We start from the raw sequence: 27,677 nt of genomic DNA, 5'->3' as shown, positions 1-27,677 counted from the left end.
ACCACAGCCCCTAAGACAGAGCGTGGATGTGGGGCTAGGACAACTGCGGTCTGTGTCACTTGAGGATATACCGAAGGGAGAGTGTCCGAGCCAGGCCGCCGGGCAGTCAGTGAGGAGGTATGAGTTCGAGACTTACCCTGAATCTGCTGCTGACTACCTATAGCAGTGGACAAGAGCTCTGTGACTTGTATTTGCCTTTCATCACATGAGGGAGATGGGCTCCAATCTTCCTTCCACCTCTGAGTGCTTATTGGGGGCCCTCTGAGACTCAACAAGGATATTCAAACACAAGCTCACGGTGAGGAGAGGGATTTCTAAACTCAAAAAGGGGGGTAATGGTGGCAGATATTGCTATCATATGCATGAAGAGAGTCCCATGGCCTTTGACCTCAGCCTTCTGTCCTACTGAGTATATGGTAAATGCACTGGAAAGGCTGACTCCAGTGGCACAGAAACACTGGGACCAGGGCCAGGGATGCAAAGGGAAGAAAGCAGGCAGCCCCAGAAAGGACCTGTTCTTCCTAGTGATACCATGTGATCTCGAGTTTAGTGTTGGATACAGTGTTGATATACATCTTTCACACAGCAGACATTTCACAAACCTTTGCTGGCCTGGCCTGGCCTGATGACTTCTTATATAATCTTAGTTTATAAATAAGCATAAACCTTCCCCAACAGAAAGAGCACGCACACCTTTATACACAGGTCCCAGCTCACCGTTGTGCAACTTGCACCACCCTTCTCTTGAAGGCTCTCTGACATTAGGTCCAAGAAGAATTTCAGGCTTGGGACTTGGGGGGTCAGCCTAGAAGGAGCAAAATCCAGATGTTAGAATCACGAGAGAAACATTGGAACAGTCATCAAAGTGTCTGGCACTGGTCAAAGCCGAGAGCCACTTTAACAGGGAAGACCAGGCCGGGGGAGTCCGGAGCATAGACAGAGCTTAATAAAGTCAGCTTGCAGTATGGTAGAATTCAGAACAAATTTGAATTTCATAACAAAGAGCTCCCCGAACGCTGGGGGGAAAAACACTAGGAAGCAGTTTGGCAGAAATCAGACTGAGACCAAAACCAGACATCATATTCCACAATAAACAGAAATGGATATGTGAGCTTAATCCTAATATTAAACATAATAATATAAATATTAAAAGAGAAGCAAAGCAAGTAACTGCCACAGGTACGAGTAGCAGATTTTTTTTTTTACAAAGCAAGGGATAGAAACCATTCCAAAACAAAGGAGGTAACCATTATTACATAAAACGGAAAAAATTCTACACAAACAAAATCAATGTAGCCATGACAAGAAGGGAAGAGCTTATAAATGGGAAAAGAAATATTTTTATCAAATTCTCAGATAATAGTATCCAAAATACATAGAAAACACAAACACACACACACACACACACACACACACACACACACACACCATGTGAAAGAATGTCACTCATACTAAGAGAAATACAAATAAACACAATTCTGGAGTTTTGCTTCAAATTCATGAAACTGGCAAACATGACAAAGGATAGGAAGAGTCAAGGCTGGAGGATCTGTGAGAAGAGCATCTTAGTGCATTGTTGGTGGAAAGGTAAATCAATATAACCATTTCAAAAAGCAATTTGGAATTATGAAAATAAAGTGACTAAAACATCCCTATTCTTTGAGCCAGAGATTATACTTCCAGGTATATATCCCAAGGAGATCATTTACAACAAATTATTTATGGTAGCACTTTTGAGGGCCTGAAGACAAGCTCAAATGCTTATTAGCTGTGTGACTCTGAGCAAGTCACATCACCCTGCTTGCCTCAGTTTCCTCATTTAGCCACTCCAGTGTCCTCACCAAGAAAACCCCAATGGGATCACAACTGAAACGACCCAACAACAAACAGCCGATCACAGGGAAAGGCTACACAAACTAAGGTACACGGATGGAATGGGCCGTGGCCACACTCAAAGAAAGGGGGCTGCCATGGCGGCAGAGAAGGATGGAAAGACCTACAGGAGCTGAGGCAATGGTGCAGGATGACGATGTCGTCTGTTGGAAACATAGCAGAGGGCAGGGAAGAGGTTCCTGCTAGCTGGGGTGAGGTGAGGAGTCCCTGGGCATGGCACACAGCATGGACTGCTGGGCTTTGCTCCTTAAAAATATCACATTATGTAAGATGGCACACTTTTTGCATCATTTCAGTTCAGTTCAACAGATAAACATTTAATAGGGTCCTAGCTCCAATTTTTTTCTAGCCTTCTTTTAAAGGGAAAGAAAGTGGGTGACTTTCTCCCAGGTGGTCAGGATCAGAAGTAGGTTCAAAATCTGACCTCTGACCCTAGAATCATTGTTCAAAACAAAAAAATAAAAATAAAAGAACCATGGTCTTAAAATCAGGAACCTGAGTCCACCCAATCCTTTCATTTATTAACTGTGTGTAGCTGGGTTGGATTTCACCTCTCCAGCCCTCAGTTTATTCTTCTCTGCCATACCAACCACAGCAGAGTGCACAGGGTGGAAAATTTGGGGGCTCTGACACCCATAAGCTCAGATGCACCTCTTCACTTCAATGTTCTGAAGTCCAGTGTCCATCGCATCCACTGCACCGGGTCAATGTGAGGCTCGAACCAGACTAGAGGGTCCAACATGTCACTCAACAGAAGCTTAGTTGACAGAGAATGTATTTAAAGCACCGTGGATTTTAATTGTCGTGCTTTATATTTCTTTAAACAAGAAGACTTTAAAGTGATGAATATCAGTTCTCATCCCCACTAACAGTAGCTCTCTCTCACTGAGTGGCCATCAGGAAAGCCTTCAGTTTGCCTTAAGGCACTAGGGAAATGTGAATTATTACTATTATGAGAAGAAATGTATAGCAAAGTCCTATATAGTCCCTTCAAAGGACTAATAAATGTTCAAATGTGTTAACTTATCTAAAGTCAACAGTTAACTGCTATATAAAGTGAGATTTTTAGATGAATATTTGTTTTACAAATTGAGTGTGATTACATTATTGTCCAAGTGAGCTAGAAAGAACAATGGATTGGGCAAAAATAATTTTTAAAACTGTATTGAGCTATGTAAAAATCATTGCAAGTCAAGAAGTAAAGTGAAACATTAGAGAACATTAAAGCAAAAGCATTTTCGAAGCCCTATGTCCCTGAACAATATTTGGGTGACTAACACTTAACCAAAAATAATTCTGATTACTATCTTTCCCAACTCAACCATTTTAATTAAATGTGCTTTTGTTCCTTCCAATTAAAAGTTAGATTTAAGTGTGATTTCCATTTGCAATTTAATGCCAGACACAAAATGTCCAACTGTGGACAGCCATTAAAGTTAAAGACATTTTAAAATGCCTGCCAGTCAGGAAGGCAGCCAAATACCGCCATGTAAATTTTACAGAGTTGGGGCCAGTGTAATCAGAGAAGTCCTGAATCAATAATTAGCATTTTAAATGGGGAAAATCATGCTCTACATGCCCTTGTACCTATCAGGACAAGGCAAAGGGAGGATGAGCAGCTGAGACAAAGAGAGGGATGTAAGAATAGTCAATGGTTACTGGAACCAGTTATATATGGCCATCCAAGAGATACAGAGCAAGAGGGCACCAGAAAAGGAGCTCTGGGTTTGACAGCGCCAACATTACACAAAGAGTGACTTGCCTTCATGAAGAGCAGGAAAAGATGAGCTGCAAGGGGCTAACTGTCAGCCAAGGCAAGTCCAATTCCCAAGAAGGTGGGTGCCTTTGGACTTCATTACGAAGAGCAGAGCTGGGACCTGGGGCAGCACTGAAGAACTTAAATGAATTCTTCTTGCATGTGAAAAGGACTTCCAAACTTTTGAGTTTAGAAAATCATGAAGCTGATCAGTTTTTGTAATATGCAAATAAAGGTCATGTTTGCAACCATGAAGTTTTGAAAGAGCTTTAGATTTAAGAGTCAGGAGATCCAAGAAAGGCCAGTTTCACCAAGTCTAGAAGTATTTATTAAGCATCCACTACATGTCAGGGACTGTGCTAAGTGCTTAAGAATACAATGAAAGACAAAAAGTCCTTACTCTCAAAGAACTCACACTACAGTGGGGTAAACAACATGCAAACCACCATATATACTATATATGTCTATGTGTCTAATTTTCCAAATTAAACTGAATATATTTCTAAAGAAAGGTCCTAAGATTAAGGCAGAAGTTAGCTGAGACTTGAAGCAAAGCCAAGGGCCAAAGATGGACAAAGGGAGAATTACAGATGTGGGGGCAGTCAGTGAAAATGCCCAGAATCAGAAGATAGAGTGTCTTGTTTGAGGAAAAGTAGGGAGGCATCACTACATCCCAGAATCCTAGAGGGGCAGGGGCAGGAATCAGGTATAAGAAGACTGGAAAAATAGCAAGAGCAGGTTGAGAAAGGATTTTAAGAAGAGGATTTTTTTTTGCTGAGGCAATTGGAGTTAAGTGACTTGCCCAGCATCACACAGCTATGATGCATTAAGTGTCTGCGGTCACATTTGAACTCAGGTTCTCCTGACTTCAGGGCTAGTGCTCTACCCACTGCACCACCTAGCTGCCCCCAAACAGAGGATTTTTGGTTTTGATCCCAGCAGTGAGATTTGCTGGAATTGACTGAATGGGAAGGGGTCATGTCAAACTTGCACTTAAGGAAAATCAATTTGAGAGTGGGGGACACCTATGGTGGAGGGATCTGGGGCAGGGCAGGAGGGCAGAGAGACACTAGCAGGCAATTGCAGCGACCCAGACATGAGATGTGGAGAGCCTGCACCTGGGTGGTGATAACGTCAGAGGAAAGCAGCAGACACACATCAGAGAGATAATGAGAAGGTAAAACAGACCTTGGCAAGTGGTTAGATACAGGAAGGGGAGAGAGAGTGAAGAGTTGAAAATGAGTGACTGGAAGAATGGCAGTTCCCCTCACAGTAACAGGGAAATTTCAAAGAGGAGCGAGTTCCATTTTGGACAGCCTGAGTTTAAGATGTCTCTGGGACACCCAACTGGAGATGGCCAACAGGAAGTTGGAGGTGAGAGTTTGGAGGTCAGGAGAGAATAAATAGATCTGAGAATTGTCAGCAGAGAGGTGAAAAGTGACTGAAACAGTGAAGAAGAAAAGGAGAAGAAGGCCCAGGACAAGAAGGAGAAAGACCTTTGGGCTGGGTAATTAGATCATCCATAACAGTGGACTGGTGAGGGTGGAAACCCTCTTGTCAAGAGTCAGTGGAGACGCTTCTTCTCAAGGAGATTTGCCACAAGAAGAGAGAAATGGGACAATGGCTAATGGGGACTGAGGAACTCAAGGGGAGAGACATGGGAATAACTGTAGCTAATTACAGGGACACAGTAGACAAGAACTAAAGGTAGTGCAGAGGAAACATCTTCTGGAGAAGAGAAGCGGCCCTTGCAAGGAGAAGCACCACATCTTCATGTGAAATGAGCTAAAGGAAGATGTCTGAGTGACAGAAGGGGAGGCGAAGGGGAGAAGGGGGGCCTCTCCCAACAAACAGACTTTATTTTTTCAGTACAATAGAAGGCAAGGTTCCCAGGAGTGGAGCTGGGGCAAGGAAATCATGGGAGGTTTCAGAAGGAATGAAAAGGTTTGAGAAACACTCCACGCAGAGTGACTAAAGAAGCATACAAGAATTGTAACCTAACCCAGGGAGGGGCAGTGGCAGTTGACATGTGATTCCCTCCCGCTTTCTTCAACAACGCACCTGAGGCAGGCGTGAAGGTGGCAGACGATGGGAGCCACACTTGGTGGTGTTTCGGACAAACTGCTTCGTCTCAAGCTGGGGAGCCAGCACCTCACAGGGGCTCCGCAGATGGCCTGGAGCCTCTTGGACCTTTCCATCTATCAGACCCTGACCTCTCTTTTCTACACTTCACATCTTTCCCAACCGCCAGCATCACAAGGAAAACCAGTGGGAACCTTGGATCAGGGACTCCATCCACCCCCCGCCCCGGAAATTTAGGAGATAAGTCCTGGGAGTTAGTGGAGCCACTGGGATGGTGAGTGGTCTGCCCAGGATCACAGGACTTGAAAGGAAGTCTTCCTGACTTACATCCACAACACTTCCTCTTTCTTTTAATGGGAATAACTGTAGGCAATTAACAGGGAAATAGAGTAGACAAGGATTGAAGATAAGGGAGAAAGTGAAGATGACAGAGGGGGAATTAAATTGAATACCTCCAATGTAATGAAGTTTCTGAGATTAGTTCTAATGGGCCAAAGGCCCAAACGTACATATTATGGTAAACTTTGGAATGAGCAGAGCTTGTAGGACTCAGCACAGTAGAGCCCCTAAAACAATAAATGCAAGAAGAGACAGGACTCTTTGTTCTCCTTGAAGAGACCCGGAAGAGGACAGGCACTTAGGGTACAAAGTAGCACTGGGCCAAGTGGGCTTCCATTCCACCCCCACCAGCCTGCCTCCTTCGAACAGGGAGCCGGGGATGCTTGGCCCAGAGAAGACAAAGGGAAACACGAGAACTAACGGTCTTCAGGTTGAAAGCTTGAAAACATCAAGCTGAAAAAGCACGAGGACCAGGAGACATGTTCTGTTGGGTAGACCGGGGAGCCGGGGCTGGAGGCTCCCAAGAGGCCAACCTAGGTCTGATGTGAGGAAAGGCTGTCCTCATTAGCGGGGCTGAAAGGGAATGCTAGTCGGGCCTAGGCTCCCAGGCCTCTCCTCCTCCAGACGCCTTCCCCAAGGTCCTCCTGCACACCTAGGTTCACCTTGTTTCCAAGGCCCCTTTCTCAGTCCCCTTTGGACACTGAGGTCATTAGTCCAGAGATGGGTCAGGTCGCCCTCTGTGTCGGGAGAAAGGGAGTGGACAGGGAGGATCTACGTACGGCATCACTAGCCCTGCCTGTGACGACATGACTTTTGCCTGGAGATGACTGGTAGACTTGGGGCAGAAGTATTCCTGTACACTGAGGGGACATAGCTGAGGAGCTGCCCTCCGAGGGGACAGAGGCCCGAGAGAGCACACATACATGTCTGATGACAAACGGAGGTTTGTCAGTCTCCTTTTTGAACTCATAGGGTCCCAGATTGAGATGAGCCAACCGCCGCCTGGTGTCCTCAGACAGCTCACACATTCGCCTCTTGGTGTATGGGGATGGGGAGTGGGACTTGGACGAGATGGTGGGCTGCTCGTAGTTCCGTGGGTTGGAGTAATACTTGTGTCTCTCAGGGGATCTGGACTTCTTCTTGGATGATCTTGTTGATCCTCTGACTTGCATCCGACCATGGCTTCTTTCAAGGGGGTTGGCGTGGTAGGACGGTTTCTCCTGAGCCTGAAAAAGGAAATGGGAGTCACATTGGGATGATGATGGAGAGCAGCAGAGAAAGCCCAAGGAGCAGGAAGGGCAGCATCCCTCCCCTCTTTGGCGTTTCCCCTCCAACCACTGTGGAAATGAGGCAGAACACAGCCCTTGGTGGACTTGATAAGGTAGCTCAGAGACACTCAAATTGTTAAGTTCAAAACCCTGGCCTAGTGAGGAGCCTCCCTAAGGTCAGGGCCCATGATTTCGATATCTAGGCCCAGCCTTTCCTTTTGGTCAGACTGCTAACAAAGCACTGGAGAACCCAGAGACCCGGGGAGCCAATAGGATGATTTGTTCAATGTTCTTTGTTTGAGTTTCCTGGAAATCTTATCCCTCTCCATCCCACTCCCACTAGACATGGGATTATTAAACTGGGACTGTGGTAGATTTCAAGGAGTTTGTAAATTTGGATGGGAAATAAATCCCAAATTTATTTTCACTAGCCTCTTTCTAAAATTTAGCATTTTCTTCAATTATCCAATATGCATTTGAAGAAGCGGTTCAAGGGTTTCAGCAGACTACCAAAAGGGTCCATGGCACAAAAAAGTTAAGGGTCCCAGTCTAAACTGTTAGATCCCAGAGGACAGGGATTATTGTTTCTCCCATCTCTGGATGTTAGCACGGAGCCAGAGAGGAGATGAACTGAATTCAAAGTCTCTTCTTCTTCTAGGATTCAATTCCTTCAACAGTCAAATGAGGCTTTAGACTGGAAGCCAGAAAAGGTCCTCAGAGGAAAGAAAAACAAGTAATCAACACCAGTCCACATCAAGCCCAAGTCGACTGAGCATGAATCCTACTCCGACATTATCACCGTTTAAGGTTTAGCAGGTATTTTCTGTGTCATCCCATAAGGTGCCAAGGCCCTTCAAATCCACAATCCCAGAAGTCTACCTGGGGAAGCATCTGAAAGCACTTTCCAAACCTCGAAAGTCTAGGAACAGGCTCTCCTAACTCTAGTCTTTCTTTTGGACAACCTGCTAGCTATACAAGATAGCATGGCAAAAGAAAAGCAGCCCATTTCCCCTTCCTCCTCCTCCTCCTCTTCTTTCTTTTCCTCTTCATCTTGACAGCCATTAGCTGATTCCTAAGAAAGAAGCTTTTTCCCTCACTTCCCACTGAGTAGCAATCTTTTATTCCAATCACATTTGATTAAATTTAATCACTTTGTCAGATATCCACAGCAACTGCTCTATCCAAAGACATACCAGAAGTGGAAAACGGGCAGGGGGCAAACCAGTAGGACCAGGAGGCCTGTCAAAATGTCAGGGAAGCAGACATACAGCAGAGGCATGGAGCTATGGAACTTTTTAAACTAAGAACTGTTACCTGGAGGCCCCGACATTTCCTTGAGCTAATCAGGCATTCTGTGATCACAGAGGTGGTAGAAAATTCCATCTTTGGAGCAAGTCCCTAAGGAATAGAAAAAAGAAGAGGTAGTTTCTCAATAACTGGATCTATACAATAAGATAAAAACATCAAAACTGCAAGATGTTGCCTAAATATAAAATCCGTCCCTTTGTTAGCTTTAGTCTTTGAGATAATTGGAAAAGGCAGAACTTGCTATGTCAAAATGTCAACAAGACAGCAATGGCTCTGCTAGCTATCTAATTTCCGATGATTCCAGGGCTTCTGGAAAACAATCAGATGTCTGGGTTTGCAGTTCTATCCTCCCTGCTGGCATCCATTTTTAGTGTTTCCTCCCAGCTAAGCAGGGGGTCTGAAGAACTTCAGGCATTTAGGTTCAGGTGGATGGAGGACTTAGGCACAGCTGCCCCAGATGGCCACTGTGGATTGCCCTTGCCACAACACAGCAGAGGAGCTCCCCTCCTCACTTTAGTCTGATGACATCCTGCCCATCCTGGAAGGCCCAGCTCAAAGACCACTTCCTCCAGACACCCATTCCTGATTCCTTGCATCCTTCCCAGGTATAACGCACTTTTCATCTAACATTCTAAACTGTGTAAGATATCTGTGTCTTGCCCACGTGCAATCTTCATGAGAGCATCTTCCACAAACACAATAATCTGAACACACACAAACATTTGGTAGATGGTTGTCTCTGGGATCAGCTTTCTCGAGTCTCTTCCTCTACACTCACTTCTGGCCGGCTCTTTAGGCTTAACTCCAAGGCATCTTTCCACTTCATCCCATATGCAGACCCCTCCAGGATGTTCTGACCTCCAGCCGTCTAAAGCTTCTGCTCTAAGCCTCCCCAGAACGCCTCTCTCACACACACTGGTCCTAGGACTTTGCCCGACTCTCTCCTGGGCACACACAAAGCCAATGGTCAGGGGGCTGACTGCTATTTCACTCACGTATAGGAATAGAAACATACCCCAGGCCGCAATACACTCAGCTCCCATAAACCCTGTCTTTCTCACAGAGGGGACTGCTCCAGAGCAAAGCGCCCAGGGGAAAGACTCAGGGTCCAGAAGAACCTGGGTTGGAATCTCACCTCCAACATTTGGGTGGCAATGGCATTTCATCTTCTCTGAGTCTCGGTTTCCAAGTCTGAAAAATGGGGATACTAATTCCATCACTACCTAATTCTGTGGGTTAATGTGATCATATGATACAATGTATAGAAATACCAGTTATGATTAGAAAAAATAAAACATTTCTTATTTTGCCAGGACATCAGATTTCCTCTGGGTTTTTTCTTGTACCCCTCTGTCAACATCTGGACAAGGGTCCAGGATTCTCCTCCCCAACAAAATCACCAACCAGCAGATTATTATTGGAAGGGGGTCACACAGGCATGGGAGTTCTATGGAAGATGACTACTCTCCCGAGTTCACACACTTGGTATTATCCCCGGTCCTCAGCTGCAGAGACCCCAGGGGCCATCTGGTGCAGTCTGGCTGAATATCCATTATTCATTTATTCCCAGGAAGTGTTTGTCCAGCTTCTACCAGAAGACTTCCCCACTCCCCAGCATGGCCCATTACATTCTGGGAAACATCTAAGTTATAAATCTGCCACTTTGCATTGCTCACGGTTGGTTCTTCCAGGGCTCAGCAGAACACACCTTAGGCTTTCTACACATTCAACCACTTTAAGACAATTGCCATGTTGTTCCTGAATCTCCTCTTCAACAAGCCCAGTTCCTTCAATCATCATCATTAACCCACTGGCCAAGAGTTACATAACCATAGCTGGCTCTGGCCTACCTGGGGTAGAAGAGTGAGTCCATCCCACCAGTTCTCCTGCTTCCCTCCAGAAGAGAAATACATTTTCTGCAAGCACCAGGTTCCTCCCTGTTGGGGAAAAGCCAATCCATCGTGTTTCTAGCCTGGTCTCCTGCCTTGGGGAAGGGGAGTAACACTATTCCTTCAGCTTCAAGCATCTATCCCCTCAGCTGAACTGCACAAATCTCCGAGAAGACTCCACCCTAAAACCAACATATGAACAATGAAAATCTACCTGAACTCACTCCTCATGGACCAGCAAACTTCCTGCTGGCTAGACCTTCCCCATACCAAAGATCCTGAACCTCCAGCTATCAACCAAACCAGTTCTTCATTTCCCTCTGCCCAACCTAATATCCACTTTCCTCTTCCCCGGCCCTCTCAAGGTCCCACTCAGAAGTTAGCCATCCCTTCCACTGTGCTCTATGGGATGCCTTCTCCATAGCTCTCACTGAAACCTGGCTCCCTCCCATGTCACAGATTCTTGGGCTCCCTCTGCAGCACTTTCACTAACACACGCAACTTATTCATCAGGGTGAGAAAATAGCTCCTTGCTCCTTCCTGCCATTCCCATTTGTCTTCCCTCTCTCCTATTACACAAGAATCTCTCCTCCTTTAAGGTTTTCCCAGTGATATCTATCGCCCCATCAAAATCCCGGTAGCTGTTCTCTTCTAACTTCTAAAACACTCTGCTTTTTTCTTTAATGAATTCAGTGCCTGGCTTGCAGTTTTTCTCTCCTCACCAACTCCTGTCATCACACCAGGGGGACTTCAACATACATAAAGGTACTTCCTTAAGGGGAGACCCTAATCTTCCATTCTGTCAACATCCATTTTCAATGAATATCTGTTCCACCCTTGATCTTGCTATTACCTACAAATGAACTCTGACATTCACTTATCTGACCAAAATCAAATGGCATTTCATCTCTTGCAATCCTAAACCATGTTCTTCCACACCATGACCTTTAATCCCTAAATTCTTTCCCAGGCTATTAGCCTTACACTGGCTTCACTTTCCGCATTCCTTATCTTGCCTCTTGGCCAATCAGTTGAATACACTGTGCTCCTCTCGAGTCCATTCCCCCCTTATCATTTTTCCAACTTCACCCTACCAACCGTCAGCCTTAGATCCCCTCCATCCTCTATGTCTTTGTTCCAACACATGTGCTGCTGGATGAAGTTGGAGAAAATTACAGAGCCGTGACAACTGGGGTCACTATAAATTTATGAGATATTATCTCCATTGGACCCCCAGCACAGCAAGGCACATGTTTTTAACCTTGCCTAAGTAATTCAGTCTCACTCATCACTGCAGCTTTTTTGAAAATTTTCATGCCTGGAGTGTCCCACGCCTGCCCACTCTCTCAGTTGAGAACCTTATCTCCCAGTTCACTTTAGAAATCAAGGCCATTTGCCATGAGCTGCCTCTTCTCCCCTGCTCCTCATCTTACTCAAATGCCTTCTGTCACAATCACTCTGCCTTCTCTCCCCCAAGGCAAACACTCTCTTAAAGCTTTCCAGTATAAACTGAACTCATCATGCTACTGAAACTGCTCTCTCCAAAACTGCCAGTCATCTCAACTGCCAAATCTCGTGGCCTTTTCCCAGTCCTCGTTCTCCTGGACTCTCTGCAGCTTTTGAGATTCTCCTGCTTCTCTTCTCTCTACATTTTTGACTCTCATATCAGTCCAATTGCTCCTTGGTCTCATTTGGTAGCACTTTATCCAAGTGGTTGCTGCTGTTGGTATCCTACACCATCTTTCCTTCTCCCTCTATATTATTTCACTTAATGGATCTTTGCAGTATCTATGAACTGTCTCTTTTGTATCCCCAGCACTTATCACCGACCAGCATACAGTAGGCACTTAATATATATATTTAATGACTATTGAATTTATAACCTGTCCCCCCTCACTTTTCCAACTTTTTATATTTTACATCCCTCACTCCCTGTCCATGAACACAGACTCCTCAATCCACTGGCACTAGCCTCCTTGCCAGTCCTCAAACAGGATATTCCATTTCCTGACTCCAGGCATTTTCTCTGGTCATCCCTCATAACTGAAATGCTCTTCCTCTTCATCTCCTCCCCTTGGCTTCCCAGGCTGCCTTCAGCTAAAACCCCACCTTCCAGAGGAAGCTTTCCTGATGCCCTTAATCCCAACGCCTTCACTATTTTATCCCATATAGAGCTAGTTTTTACATAGTTGCTTACCATCTCTCTTATTAGCCTGAGCTCTTTAACAGCAGGGGCTCTCTTTTACTTTTCTTTGGATCCCCAGAAATTAGCACGGTGCCTCACCCTCTTGTTCAATAGTGTCTGATACTTCCGACCCTGTACAGAGTCCTCTTGGCAAAGATACTGGAATGGTTTGCCATTTCCTTCTTCAGCTGAATTAAGGCAACTTAATTAAGACTTAAGTGATTTGGCCAGCGTCACACAGCTACATATAGTAGTAGTTTAACAAATGTTTACTGACTAACCGATTGCTCCATTCAGTATTGATATAGTGCACTCCCTTATAGCATCTGGACTCATTGATCCCTGAGCAAGGATGTCAAATTTAAAACACAAAGAGCTAAATTAATGTTCAAGTATCAAAAAATTACCATTCTGGGGAACTTGGCCATCACCAACACAAATGTGAAAGGGGATCACAGAGCCAATTTCTTTTCTTCCATGTTCTTTCAGCCATGGTTTTTGTTCCACAGATTGCCAGGGCCAAGGATTTTATCAGCTAGTGGCCACCCTATTGATGGTGAGCCTCCCCCCATGCTCAGGTTGGTTCTTAGACAGCAGAAACAAGGCTTGAAACCTTTTTAGTTTGGACAAAACTTCCAGACACATAGGTTCTCAGAACCAAGGCTCATATCCCCAAATAAAATGCAGTGAAAAAGCATTTTTATGGAGGTGCATATTATGGAGATGCATAGAAAGAGGAGTTAAGACTTGAGGTAGTTCCACCTTTTTAATGTCTTTTCTTCTTTTTCTGGGTTTATATGAAATTTTTCATGGAGTCACTCTCTCATACCTTATTGGGGGTAAGAAAGCGATTCTGAGCCACCAAAGACAATGTCAGGAAGGCCCTTTGAACACATTACAAATGAGGCACCAAGTCATGAGGCTTTCACATCTCAGAGATTCTAAAGATCATCATCGAAACCCCATTCCCCATGCCCACTTAACTCCAATCCTCTTCAAAGCTCCCATCCCAAAGTTCCAATTAAGACCACCCACATCTTCCAATTTGCCCTCTGAAATGCCTGTTCCAAAGGCAACAAACTTCTCTTCCTTACAAATTTTTTCCTCATCTACTCCTTCTATTTACTCTTTATTACTGAAATCTGTTTCCCTTATGGTGAGATTCTCCTGCTTCTCTTCTCTCTACATTTTTGACTCTCATATCAGTCCAATTGCTCCTTGGTCTCATTTGGTAGCACTTTATCCAAGTGGTTGCCTGCTGTTGGTATCCTACACCATCTTTCCTTCTCCCTCTATATTATTTCACTTAATGGATCTTTGCAGTATCTATGAACTGTCTCTTTTGTATCCCCAGCACTTATCACAGACCAGCATACAGTAGGCACTTAATATATATATTTAATGACTATTGAATTTATAACCTGTCCCCCCTCACTTTTCCAACTTTTTATATTTTACATCCCTCACTCCCTGTCCATGAACACAGACTCCTCAATCCACTGGCACTAGCCTCCTTGCCAGTCCTCAAACAGGATATTCCATTTCCTGACTCCAGGCATTTTCTCTGGTCATCCCTCATAACTGAAATGCTCTTCCTCTTCATCTCCTCCCCTTGGCTTCCCAGGCTGCCTTCAGCTAAAACCCCACCTTCCAGAGGAAGCTTTCCTGATCCCCTTAATCCCAACGCCTTCACTATTTTATCCCATATAGAGCTAGTTTTTACATAGTTGCTTATCATCTCTCTTATTAGCCTGAGCTCTTTAACAGCAAGGGCTCTCTTTTACTTTTCTTTGGATCCCCAGAAATTAGCACGGTGCCTCACCCTCTTGTTCAATAGTGTCTGATACTTCCGACCCTGTACAGAGTCCTCTTGGCAAAGATACTGGAATGGTTTGCCATTTCCTTCTTCAGCTGAATTAAGGCAACTTAATTAAGACTTAAGTGATTTGGCCAGCGTCACACAGCTACATATAGTAGTAGTTTAACAAATGTTTACTGACTAACCGATTGCTCCATTCAGTATTGATATAGTGCACTCCCTTATAGCATCTGGACTCATTGATCCCTGAGCAAGGATGTCAAATTTAAAACACAAAGAGCTAAATTAATGTTAAGTATCAAAAAATTACCATTCTGGGGAACTTGGCCATCACCAACACAAATGTGAAAGGGGATCACAGAGCCAATTTCTTTTTTTCCATGTTCTTTCAGCCATGGTTTTTGTTCCACAGACTGCCAGAGCCAAGGATTTTATCAGCTAGTGGCCACCCTGTTGATGGTGAGCCTCCCCCCATGCTCAGGTTGGTTCTTAGACAGCAGAAACAAGGCTTGAAACCTTCTTAGTTTGGACAAAACTTCCGGACACATAGGTTCTCAGAACCAAGGCTCATATCCCCAAATAAAATGCAGTGAAAAAGCATTTTTATGGAGGTGCATATTATGGAGATGCATAGAAAGAGGAGTTAAGACTTGAGGTAGTTCCACCTTTTTAATGTCTTTTCTTCTTTTTCTGGGTTTATATGAAATTTTTCATGGAGTCACCCTCTCATACCTTATTGAGGGTAAGAAAGCGATTCTGAGCCACCAAAGACAATGTCAGGAAGGCCCTTTGAACACATTACAAATGAGGCACCAAGTCATGAGGCTTTCACATCTCAGGGATTCTAAAGATCATCATCGAAACCCCATTCCCCATGCCCACTTAACTCCAATCCTCTTCAAAGCTCCCATCCCAAAGTTCCAATTAAGACCACCCACATCTTCCAATTTGCCCTCTGAAATGCCTGTTCCAAAGGCAACAAACTTCTCTTCCTTACAAATTTTTTCCTCATCTACTCCTTCTATTTACTCTTTATTACTGAAATCTGTTTCCCTTATGGTGACAGTCTCCCAGGCTACTCTTTCTGGGACTGCAGCACCTTCAAGCATTTCCCACAGCTCACTAGTAAGGTTCGGTACTTTCAGGGGAAACGATGGACATTCAAGGAAATAGGGGATTTTCAATTATTTTTAATGACAACATCAGAGCTGAACAGAAAATATGATCTTCAAATACAGAACTCAAGAAAAGCATAAAAAGATAAAAAAGGAAAAAAACTATTTTATAAAGGTTAAAATGTTTATTATCCCTATATTGGAAGATGACAAATTTAACTCTTAAGAACTGTATCTTTGTTAAGGGTATACTTACAGGGTGTAGGTATAATTTTACTTTATTGTGATGATATAAAAAATAAGCTGGAAAAAGAATGTACTGGAAGAAGAGGAAAGGGGAGGTAAAATGGGATAAGTTACATTCATATGAAGAGACAAAAAAGACCTCTTACAGTTGAGGGAAAGAAGGAAAGGGGATGACCATTGTGTGAACCTTAATCTCATTGGATCTGACTCAAAGAAAGTATCACACATTTTAAATTTGATATAGAAACCAGTATCACCCTTTAGAGAAGTAGGAGGTAAAGAGAGAAAGGAAAGGAGGAGGCTAATGGAAGGAAGGATAGAAGTAGAAGGGAAAGGGATCAGAAAGGGGGAAAGGTTGTAAAAGAGGAAGGCAGATTGAGGGAGGTGGTGGTCAGAAGGAAAACATTGGTGAGGAAAGAAAGGGGAAAGGAGAAAGAAAAGCATAATTTGGGGAAAATAAGATGGTGGGAAATACAGAGTTAGTAATTTTAACTGTGAATGTGAATGAGATGAACTCTCCCATAAAACAGAAGAGGATAGCATTCTGGATTAAAAGCCAGAATCCTACAATATGTGATTAAAAAGAAACATATTTAAAGCAAAGTGATACATTCAGAGTAAAGATAAAAAGCGGGAACAGAAACAGTATGCTTCAGCTAAAGTTAAAAAAAAAAAAAAGGGGTATTGATCCTGATCTCAGATCCAGCAAAAGCAAAAATAAATCTAATTAAAACACATAAGGAAGGAAACTACATCTTGCTAAAGAGTACCACAGATAATGAAGTAATATCAATACTAAACAAACATGCACCAAGTGGTAGAGCATCCATATTCCTAGAAAAAAAATAGATAGCAAAACTACGCTAGTGAGGGATCTCAACCTCCCTGTATCAGAACGAAATAAATCGAATCATAAAATAAACAAGAAAGAAGTTAAGGAGGTAAATAGAATTTTAGTAAAGTTAGGTATGATAGACCTTTGGAGAAAACTGAATGAAGACAGAAAGGAATATACTTTTTTTTTTTTCTCAGCAGTACCTGGAACCTACAAAAAAATTGACCATAAAACATAAAGGCATAAAAGACATGAAAGCCTCAAAATCAAATGCAGAAAGGCAGAAAAAGTAAATGCATCTTTTTCAGATCATGATGAAATAAAAATTATATGTAATAAAGGGCCAGTAAAAACAGACCAAAAATTTATTGAAAACTAAATCTAATCCTAAAGAATGAGAGGGTAAAACAACAAATCATAGAAACAATTGATAATTTCATCCAATAAAAGGACAATAATGAGACAACATCCTAGAATTTATGGGATGTCACCAAAGAAGTTCTTAGGGGAAATTTTCTCTCTCTAGATGCTTATTTGAATAAAATAGAGAAAGAGAAGATCAAAGAATTGGGCATGCAACTAAAAAAGCTAGAAAAGGAACAAATTAAAACCCTATAAATAAATATCAAATTTGAAATTCTGAAAGTAAAAGAAAAAATAATAAAACTGAAAGTAATAAAATTATTGAATTAATAAACAAAACTAAGAGTTGGTTTTATGAGGAAAAAAACAAAAAATAGATGAACCATTAGTTAATTTAATTAGAAAAATGAAAGAAAATCAAATTGCTAGTATCAAAAATGATAAGGGTAAACCTTACACCAATAAAGAGGAAATAAGAACAATATTAGAGGAGTTATTTTGCCCAAGTATATGCAAATAAATCTGATAATCTAAGTGAAATGGATGAATATTTACAAAAATATAGATTGCCCAGATTAACAGAGGGAAAAAAATTACTTAAATAGTCCCATTTTAGAAAAAATATATTGAACAAGCTGTCACTCAATTCCCTAAGAAGAAATCTCCAGGGTCAGAGAGTTTTACAAGTCAATTCTACCAAACATTTAAAGAACAATTCCAAAGCAATGCAAACTATTTGGAAAAATAGGGGGGAAAGGAGTCCTACCAATTTCCTTTTATGACATAGATATGATGCTGATATGTAAACTAGACAGGGTCAAAACAGAGAAAGAAAATGATAGAACAAATTCCCTAATGAATAATGAAAATCTTAAATATTAACAAAGCGATTTCAAGAAGTTATCCCCAGGGTAATACACCATGACTAAGTAGAATTTATACCAGGAATGCAGGGCTGGTTCAGTATTAGGAAAACTATAAGCATAATTGACTATGTCAATAAACAAACTAACAAAAATTATATAATTATCTCAATAGATACAGGAAAAACACTTGACAAAGTCCAACACCCATTTCTATTAAAAATGCTAGAGAGTTTTCTTTAAAATGATCAATAGCATCTATCAGAAAAGATCAGCAAGTATCATATGTAATGGGAATAAACTAGACCCATTCCCAATAAGATCAGGGGTGAAACAAGGTTGCCCACTATCACCATTGCTATTCAATATTGTTTTTGAAATGTTACCTTTAGCAATAAGAGAAGAAAAAAATTAAAGGAATTAAGAGTAGGTAATAAGGAAACCAAAATATTACTCTTTGCAGATGATATAGTAAACTTAAGAGAATCCTAGAAAATCAACTAAAAAACTGCTAGAAGCAATTAACAACTTTAGCACAATTGCAGGTACAAAATTTCACATAAATCATCAGTATTTCTATATGTTACCAACAAAGTCCAGCAGTAAGAGACACAAAGAGAAATTCCATTTAAAACAATTGTATATTTATTAACTATATAAAATATTTGGGAGTCTACCTGCCAATTCAAAGTCTTAGCATATGAACATATGAACACAATTATGTAACACACAAATAAAGGTAGGTCTAAACAATTGGAAGAAAATCAAATGCAGAAAGGCAGAAAAAGTAAATGCATCTTTTTCAGATCATGATGAAATAAAAATTATATGTAATAAAGGGCCAGTAAAAACAGACCAAAAATTTATTGAAAACTAAATCTAATCCTAAAGAATGAGAGGGTAAAACAACAAATCATAGAAACAATTGATAATTTCATCCAATAAAAGGACAATAATGAGACAACATCCTAGAATTTATGGGATGTCACCAAAGAAGTTCTTAGGGGAAATTTTCTCTCTCTAGATGCTTATTTGAATAAAATAGAGAAAGAGAAGATCAAAGAATTGGGCATGCAACTAAAAAAGCTAGAAAAGGAACAAATTAAAACCCTACAAATAAATATCAAATTTGAAATTCTGAAAGTAAAAGAAAAAAATAATAAAACTGAAAGTAATAAAATTATTGAATTAATAAACAAAACTAAGAGTTGGTTTTATGAGGAAAAAAAACAAAAAATAGATGAACCATTAGTTAATTTAATTAGAAAAATGAAAGAAAATCAAATTGCTAGTATCAAAAATGATAAGGGTAAACCTTACACCAATAAAGAAGAAATAAGAACAATATTAGAGGAGTTATTTTGCCCAAGTATATGCAAATAAATATGATAATCTAAGTGAAATGGATGAATATTTACAAAAATATAGATTTTTGTAATGCCCAGATTAACAGAGGGAAAAAATTACTTAAATAGTCCCATTTTAGAAAAAATATATTGAACAAGCTGTCACTCAATTCCCTAAGAAGAAATCTCCAGGGTCAGAGAGTTTTACAAGTCAATTCTACCAAACATTTAAAGAACAATTCCAAAGCAATGCAAACTATTTGGAAAAATAGGGGGGAAAGGAGTCCTACCAATTTCCTTTTATGACATAGATATGATGCTGATATGTAAACTAGACAGGGTCGAAACAGAGAAAGAAAATGATAGAACAAATTCCCTAATGAATAATGAAAATCTTAAATATTAACAAAGCGATTTCAAGAAGTTATCCCCAGGGTAATACACCATGACCAAGTAGAATTTATACCAGGAATGCAGGGCTGGTTCAGTATTAGGAAAACTATAAGCATAATTGACTATGTCAATAAACAAACTAATAAAAATCATATAATTATCTCAATAGATACAGGAAAAACACTTGACAAAGTCCAACACCCATTTCTATTAAAAATGCTAGAGAGTTTTCTTTAAAATGATCAATAGCATCTATCAGAAATGATCAGCAAGTATCATATGTAATGGGAATAAACTAGACCCATTCCCAATAAGATCAGGGGTGAAACAAGGTTGCCCACTATCACCATTGCTATTCAATATTGTTTTTGAAATGTTACCTTTAGCAATAAGAGAAGAAAAAAAATTAAAGGAATTAAGAGTAGGTAATAAGGAAACCAAAATATTACTCTTTGCAGATGATATAGTAAACTTAAGAGAATCCTAGAAAATCAACTAAAAAACTGCTGGAAGCAATTAACAACTTTAGCACAATTGCAGGTACAAAATTTCACATAAATCATCAGTATTTCTATATGTTACCAACAAAGTCCAGCAGTAAGAGACACAAAGAGAAATTCCATTTAAAACAATTGTATATTTATTAACTATATAAAATATTTGGGAGTCTACCTGCCAATTCAAAGTCTTAGCATATGAACATATGAACACAATTATGTAACACACAAATAAAGGTAGGTCTAAACAATTGGAAGAATATCAAGTGCTCATGGATAGGCCAAGTTAATAAAATAAAACTTAAATTAATCTATTCATTCAGTGCCATACTAATACTTCCAAGAAATTATTTTACAGAGCTAGAAAAAATAATAACAAAGTTCATCTGGAAGAACAAAAGGTCAAGAATTTCAAAGGAATTAATGAAAAAATGCAAATAAAAGTGGTTTAGCTATATCAAACCTAAAACTATATTATAAAGCAGCAATCACCAAAACCATTTGATAGTGATTAAGAAATATAGTAGTTGATCAGTGGAATAAGTTAGGTTCACAAGACACAATAGTCAGTGACCATAGCAATCTAATGTTTGATAAACCTAAAGACCCCAGCTTCTGGGATAAGAACTCACTATTTGACAAAAAATGATAGAAAATTGGAAAATAGTATGGCAGAAACTAGGCATTGACCAACACCTAAAGCCCTATACTAAGATAAGGTAAAAATGGGTTCATGATTTAGATATAAAGGGTATAAGTAAATTAGGAAAATAAGAGATAGTTGGCCTCTCAGATCTGTGGAGAAGGAAGGAATTTATAGGCAAAGAAGAACCAGGGAACATTATAAAATGCAAAATGATTTTGATTATATTAGATTAAAAAGATTTTGTACAAACAAAACCAATACAGACAAGATTAGAAGGGAATTAGTAAGCTAAGGAAAAATGTTTACATCCAAGGATTCTGATAAAGACCTCATTTCTAAAAATATAGAGAATTGATTCAAATTTATTAGATTACAAGCTATTCTCCAATTGATAAATACTCAAAGGATATAAAGAGATAGTTTTCAGATGAATAAATTAAAATTATTTATAGTCACATGAAAACTGATCTAAATCACTATTGATCAGAGAAATGCAAATTAAGACAATTCTGAGGTACCACTACACACCCCTCAGATTAGCTAAGATAACAGGAAAAGACAAATGTTGGAGGAATGTGGGAAACTGGGACATTAATACATTGTTGGTGGAACTGTGTGTGAATAGATCTAGCCATTATGGAGAGCAATTTGAAACTATGCTCAAAAAGCTATCAAACTGTGTATGCCCTTTGATCCAGCAATATTTCTACTGGGCTTATATCCCAAAGAAATCTTAAAGGTGGGAAAGAGACCCACATGTGCAAAAGTATTTATAGCAGCCCTTTGTGTAGAGGCAAGATACCAGAAACAGAATGGATGCCCATCATCAGGTTCTTATATCAACAAACAATCGGAAGGATGATTTCAGAAAGGCCTGCTCATGAACTGATGCTAAGAGAAGTGAGTAGACCAAGAAAACATTGTACACAACAAGATTACATGACGATCAACTGTGATGGACATGGCTCTTTTCAACAGTGGGGTGATTCAGGCCAGTTCCAATGGTCTTGTAATGGAGAGAGCAATCTGCACCCAATGCGAGGACTGTGCAGACTCAGTTTGGATCACAACATAGTGTTTTCACCTTTTTTTGTTGTTTGTTTCTCATTTTTCTTTTTTTAATCTTTTCTTGTGCAGTATGATAAATGTAGAAATATATATAGAAGAATTGCACATGTTAACATATATTGAATCACTTGCTGTCTGGGGGAGGGAATAAAGGGAAGGGAGGGAGAAAAATTTGGAGTACAAGATTTTACAAGGGTGAATATTGAAAACTACTTTTATATATATTTTGAAAATAAAAAGCTATTTAAAAAAAAGAAAAAAGAAAACCTCTAGCTCTAAACTATAAAGTAATGATTTAGTGGAATATACTTATTATTTTCAAGTACTATCAAGAAAAGAGGATTGAGAGGTTTGTTTTTTTTAAGAACCTAAGATTTAAAGATATCCTTCAAAATATGTATGAAGGAAAGAAGAGTTGAATATTCCATAGAATGAATTACAACCACATAAATACATCAATTATCAAATTTTTTTTTGGAGAAGGGGAAATTAGAAGGAGGAGTTGTAAAAAGGCTGAAAGATGCATAAGATAGGAAGAAGTTCATTAAGAAAGAAGAAATAGAGGGGAAAACTAAGCAGAGGGAAGGATTAGTAGAAAGGATTTGCCCTAAAAGAGAAAATGAAAAGGTACCATTAAATAAGGTTTTCAAGGCAAACTGGAAGAATATGACTTTGGTAAGAAATTAGGGTCTTATGATTAATTTCATTATGTGAAGATGGGCAAAATGTGAGACTACTGTCATGTAGAAAAGTTTATATTTCAAAGGAATTTTTTCCACTAGCAGAGGATGAATTCCAAGAGTTCATAAATATCAAGGGTGGTAAGGAGGTCACAAAACAACAAAATAATGTGGCTTGGTAAGAATAAATGATCATAATAAGAAAAAAGTGGGTAAAACCAGGTTTCATGATACAGGAAACAAAATGACTACCACAAAACAGCATGGTTTTCGTCACATATTGATTTTTCTAAGAGTGAAGGAATAAAAATAATGAACATCAGATGGATGAATACACATGGAAAGTAGGACAATGCAATACAGACAAATGGAATAACATAAAAATGAAATAGGAGCTAATATTTGGAATCCCAAAGTTTTATCCCTTAGTAAGTGAAAAGTATACATAAACTATGAATGGGTAAATAGGTGATCTGTATTTCCTGCTGCTAGGGGAAGGAAAGGATGGTTTTAATTACTTGAGTTCAGAACTTGTGGGTACAATAGGGCTAAAGCCAATCAGGCATCTGCACTAAAGCCAGCATCAGAATAGTCATTTAAGGGAATGGAGGGCCACCAGATTATCTAAGGGGGAACAAACTGACCTAGGTCAGAAAAACAGAGGCTATTATACTAATCTGGGCAAAAAAGAGATTGTGTGAAAAAGAAAAAAAAATTGAGAGAGAGAAATTAGGAGGAAGATAAATTATATTAAAATTTCTTAGAAAAACAAAAGAATGGAGGGGAGGATTCTGGGAAGATGAAGAATAAGGTCAGCAAACTTTTTTTGAAGATAGGTGGATTTTATTCTGCTCTGAGTCAAAGTTGCTTTCAAATACTGTATTACTATTTTTATTAACTTCTCTTTGCTTTGCTAAAATCTGCATATTTAATAAGACTACTTCAAATTAGTAGAATCAAAAGTTGAACTAAGAAAGTTCACATAGTCAACAGGTTTATAGTTCTCAGAATTTGTACTCATCAAGATCAATTATTTAATCTCTGAAATAAATCTTCTCCTCCCATCCATCTTCAAAAATAATGAAACATTCTGAGAAAGTCAGCAGGTATTGATGTAAGAAAACCAAAGCCTCTTCATATCAAGGACAGGACTGAGTTTATAACTCAGAAGTAGACCAGGGAATGCCTTTATTAATTATTGTACTAGGTGTGCAAGGTTAATACATTTCAAACTCTCTTGTTTTCCCCAAAAAAGAGCAAATTTGCATCTCAGGGAGCAGAGTTGAGTATGATCTGACTTTAAAGCAAAACCTCCTAGGAAAAGGTAAAATAGTAATTATGTCATACAAGTGAAGTGTAGAGGAAGAATAGACACAGAGACATTAAAAGGTGGATGAGGGCTCATAAACCAACTCACATTGGGAACAGGTTAAATAGGCAACATTACATATATACCATTAAGGGTTTAGCACCCTCCAAAATATATAAAGAAATAAGGGGGGAAGAATGGGGGGAGGGGGAAACAAAGGGTGAGGGAAGAAGACAAGGGAGGGATCCATGAGTGGGGGTAGGTTAAGTAATAGCAAGGCAAGTTAAGGAGCAGCATTAAAGCAGAAGAACTAGCAGGGACAGGAAAGAACAAGATATATACAAACAATACAAGAAGGATCAGGAGAAGAATTTACTAGGAAAAAAGTACAGCTAGTAGTCATTTATCTTAGACAAAGTAAAACGTATAAGGATTCAATCAAGAGAAATAGGTACATTATATGTCAGCCATACTAATATTGTTTTAGATGCATGTTTACATATGGGCAAATGCTCATCTGTGTGTGTGTGTGTGTGTGTGTGTGTGTGTGTGTGTGTGTGTAGATATGTATAAATGCTGCTCTATATTTGGGTGTATACAAATATATGTATATGTGGGTGGGTCTGTGAGTGAGTGTAAATGTAAATGTGTAGATGTGTGTATATATATATGTGTTTGGAGATGGGGGGGTGTGCAGGGGCGGGGAAGAGGGTTAGTAGGTATATGTATGTATACATATACATATACATATACATATACATATACATATATATATATATATATATGCATATGTATGTATGTATAAAAGCATCTCTCCTTAACTATGGCCTACTTGTGGGAGGAGGAAGGGATGAAAGGAGAAAAAAAGAGTAAGTAAAAAAAAAAGTGCATAGAAAAGAACAAAAGAACAACCTACAAGGAAACAAAAGAAAAATAGGCACTCATAAATATAATTTCTTTTATTATTTAAAAAAACTATTCTCAATAATGAGAAACAAAGAATTCTAAGATCTTTATAAACAACTAAGATGATTCTAGAATCTAAACCAAGGCTAATACAAAGTAAAAGAGAATTGTAGCCCAATATTTGTAATATTAATGTAAATATTGTAAATATTTACTACACTATATTGATGTAAATATTGATGTAAAAATTTTAAATAAATTCCTAGTAAAGGAATAAACAATGAATTCCCCCCAAAAAATTATTCACTATGACCAAATTGGATTTATACTAAGGATGCGTCAACATTAGGGAAATAATTAATAATTTATTATATTAAAAATAGAAACAACTCAACTAGATGATTATATCAGTAGATACCAAAAAAAAGCCTTTGAGAAAATACAAGTAATTTATGCTAAAAAAAACTATGAAAAACATAAGTATAGAAAGTCCATTTAAAAATATGATTTAAAAGAATATAAAACTAAAGGCTAATATTATTTGCAGTGGAGAAACAGCATAATATTTTCCAATAAATACAAGCCTAAAGCAAATATGATCCCTCTATACATTAATATTTAACATAGTTTTAGAAATGCTACCAATAACAAGACAAGAAAATAAAATTAAAGGCATAAACTTTGGCCAAGAAGAGACAAAATTATCTCTCCTTGAAGATTTATTGAGAAAACTCCAGAGAATCATCACTTAATGGTCTGCCATTTTTCCCATGCCTGGAAGGCCCTCTCTCCTCACTCTACTTGCTACATGAAGCTTCTCCTGCTATCTATCCTTTCCCCCAGCTCCCCAAAAATGACCTTACATTTACTGTGCATGTCACGTCTACACCTATGCACACACATTTTGTCTCCCCTGGCAGTACCTAGGCAGGTGCTTTTTCATTTTTGTTACAGGCCCTGTTACTTCAGGACCTGTGGTAAGTAGGATGTCTGATGAATGACTGGAATACCTGAAGGGTTATTCTAAGGAAAGGAATTTGGGAAGTTAGCTTTGTTCTGTCTGGCTCAGGGATAAAACCGGGAATGGTAGCTGGAGAGGCTGAGCTGAACGTCTAGGCCTGAAATAGATCAAATTAACGTGCCCCTCCAGTGAGAGGAAGCCCTGAACAACCTCAGAAAGTTTGGCTCTTCCTGTGGTGGGTTCCTGCAGGCAGGATTCCTTTTTGGGGTACAAACTAAATGAGATGGCCACTAAGAACCCCTCATCTTCTTTAGGACAGAAAGCAGCCGGCCTTTCTACACCACAGCTCTATGAAAATATCCCACAATAAAGAGGCTTGGGAAGGAAGACCAGGCGGCCGGCAAGTTAGACCTAGACTAATATGATGGGGCTCACTCTCTTCTAGGGGAACCCTATGGTCCACACAGGAGGACATACACAAGGGCCCGCACCCAGATGGGGGGGATGGGCTTGCTAACTGCATCCCTGCCAAGAATATGCAGATGGAGGACCTTTGGGAGCAAAGCACTTTCTCCTGTGTCTTTTCAAGCAGCTGGGTGGTGTAGTGGGTAGAACGTCAGCCCTAGAATCAAGGAGACCCAAAGAAGGGAATGGCCAAGCCCTTCAGAATCAAGAAAACCCCAGTGAGGTCATGGAGAGTCAGGACCAAGACAGCCAAACAACTACTTGTCCCCATTCTCATTCATTTCTGGACCCAATGACTGTCTTCTACAGCATTTGACACGGAGCTGACATAAAGAAGAGATTCAATCTGGGCACCGGAGAGTATCAAAAGCGATGGGTTTGTGGTTGCTTGGAAGAGAGCAAGGAGAGGAGATCCGGAGGAAGGACCATAGCCCTGTCGGGTCTAGATTCCAGACCTTTCACAGAAGGGGCATCGAGTTGGGGAAGGCCCTAAATGCAGCTCTGCTAGGGCCGGGGCTCTCTCTGCTGGAGAACAAGGATGAAGTCTGTCAGAGACAAAGTGCATGTGGGTGCCCATGGGCACCGAAGATGAAGGGAAAGGGAGGGAGGACAGAACCAATCCAGTCAGTGACACTTGATTTTATATTTCATGAACATTTAACTTGGACCTCTGAGTAAACTGTGACATAAATGATAATGACAATGGCCACTAACATTTATGTAGGATTTTAAGAAGGGCAAAGCATCTTACAGATGCTCTCTCTTTTGATTTTCAAACATGTGCAGGAAGAGAAAGGAGGAAATCAATATTTACCATTGTTCAGTCGTTTCAGTTATGTCTGATTCTTTCTCCAATTTGTTACAAATAAGAAAGTGAGACAAACAGGATTAGGGGATTTGCCTAGAGGTCACAAAGTTAGTGTCTGAGGCCAGATTTGAACTTGCTACATATCAGGCCCTGAATATTTATTATACATCTATGATGTGATAGACATTGGGCTAAGAGTTTTTTTAAAAATTCTCTTAAAGGAAACCGAGGCAGACAGAGTTAAGTGACTTGCTTAGGGTTACACAGCTGGGATGTTTTTGAGGGCATCCTCACTCCAGGCCTAGGGGTCTATTTTGAAAAGAAAAAGTACTTGTTATTTCTTTTGTTGACAATATTTCAAAAACAGATCATTTACATGGGCTTATTTTATATAATGAAAAAGATTTTCTGAGGCAGTGCGCGCTGAACCCAGAGGCAGAAAGATCTGCGTTCTAAACCCTTAATTCTAAACTTACTGTGTGATCCTGGGCAAGTCACATAACCTCTGTCTGTCTCATTTTGCTCAATTTTTTAAAAAGCGGGAGGAGTAGGATCATGATAGCACTAACCTCAAAGGGTTGTCACGAAAATGAAATGTGACAATGTTTTCAAAAAAATGAATATCACAGCACCTGGC

General features: G+C 39.9%; 1 protein-coding gene across 4 annotated transcripts in view; it reads right to left on the bottom strand.

The window, feature by feature from the left end:
* The window catches only part of SPATA6 (spermatogenesis associated 6), a 127,245-nt gene that overhangs the window by 62,917 nt on the left and 36,651 nt on the right, over positions 1-27,677 (bottom strand). Inside the window, exons 6-9 of one of the 4 annotated variants that reach the window (XM_051999735.1) lie at positions 10,497-10,583; positions 8,653-8,736; positions 6,994-7,296; positions 694-805 (exon numbers count right to left, since the gene is read on the bottom strand). In XM_051999735.1, coding sequence (XP_051855695.1) covers positions 694-805; positions 6,994-7,296; positions 8,653-8,736; positions 10,497-10,583 — 586 coding nt within the window. The remainder of the gene's footprint in view (positions 1-693; positions 806-6,993; positions 7,297-8,652; positions 8,737-10,496; positions 10,584-27,677) is intronic. The other 3 variants (XM_051999736.1, XM_051999737.1, XM_051999738.1) reach the window with 3 other exon arrangements.

This window comes from Antechinus flavipes, chromosome 4, assembly GCF_016432865.1.
Source record: "Antechinus flavipes isolate AdamAnt ecotype Samford, QLD, Australia chromosome 4, AdamAnt_v2, whole genome shotgun sequence".
NCBI lineage: Eukaryota > Metazoa > Chordata > Mammalia > Dasyuromorphia > Dasyuridae > Antechinus > Antechinus flavipes.
This window is presented reverse-complemented; position numbering and strand designations above follow the sequence as displayed.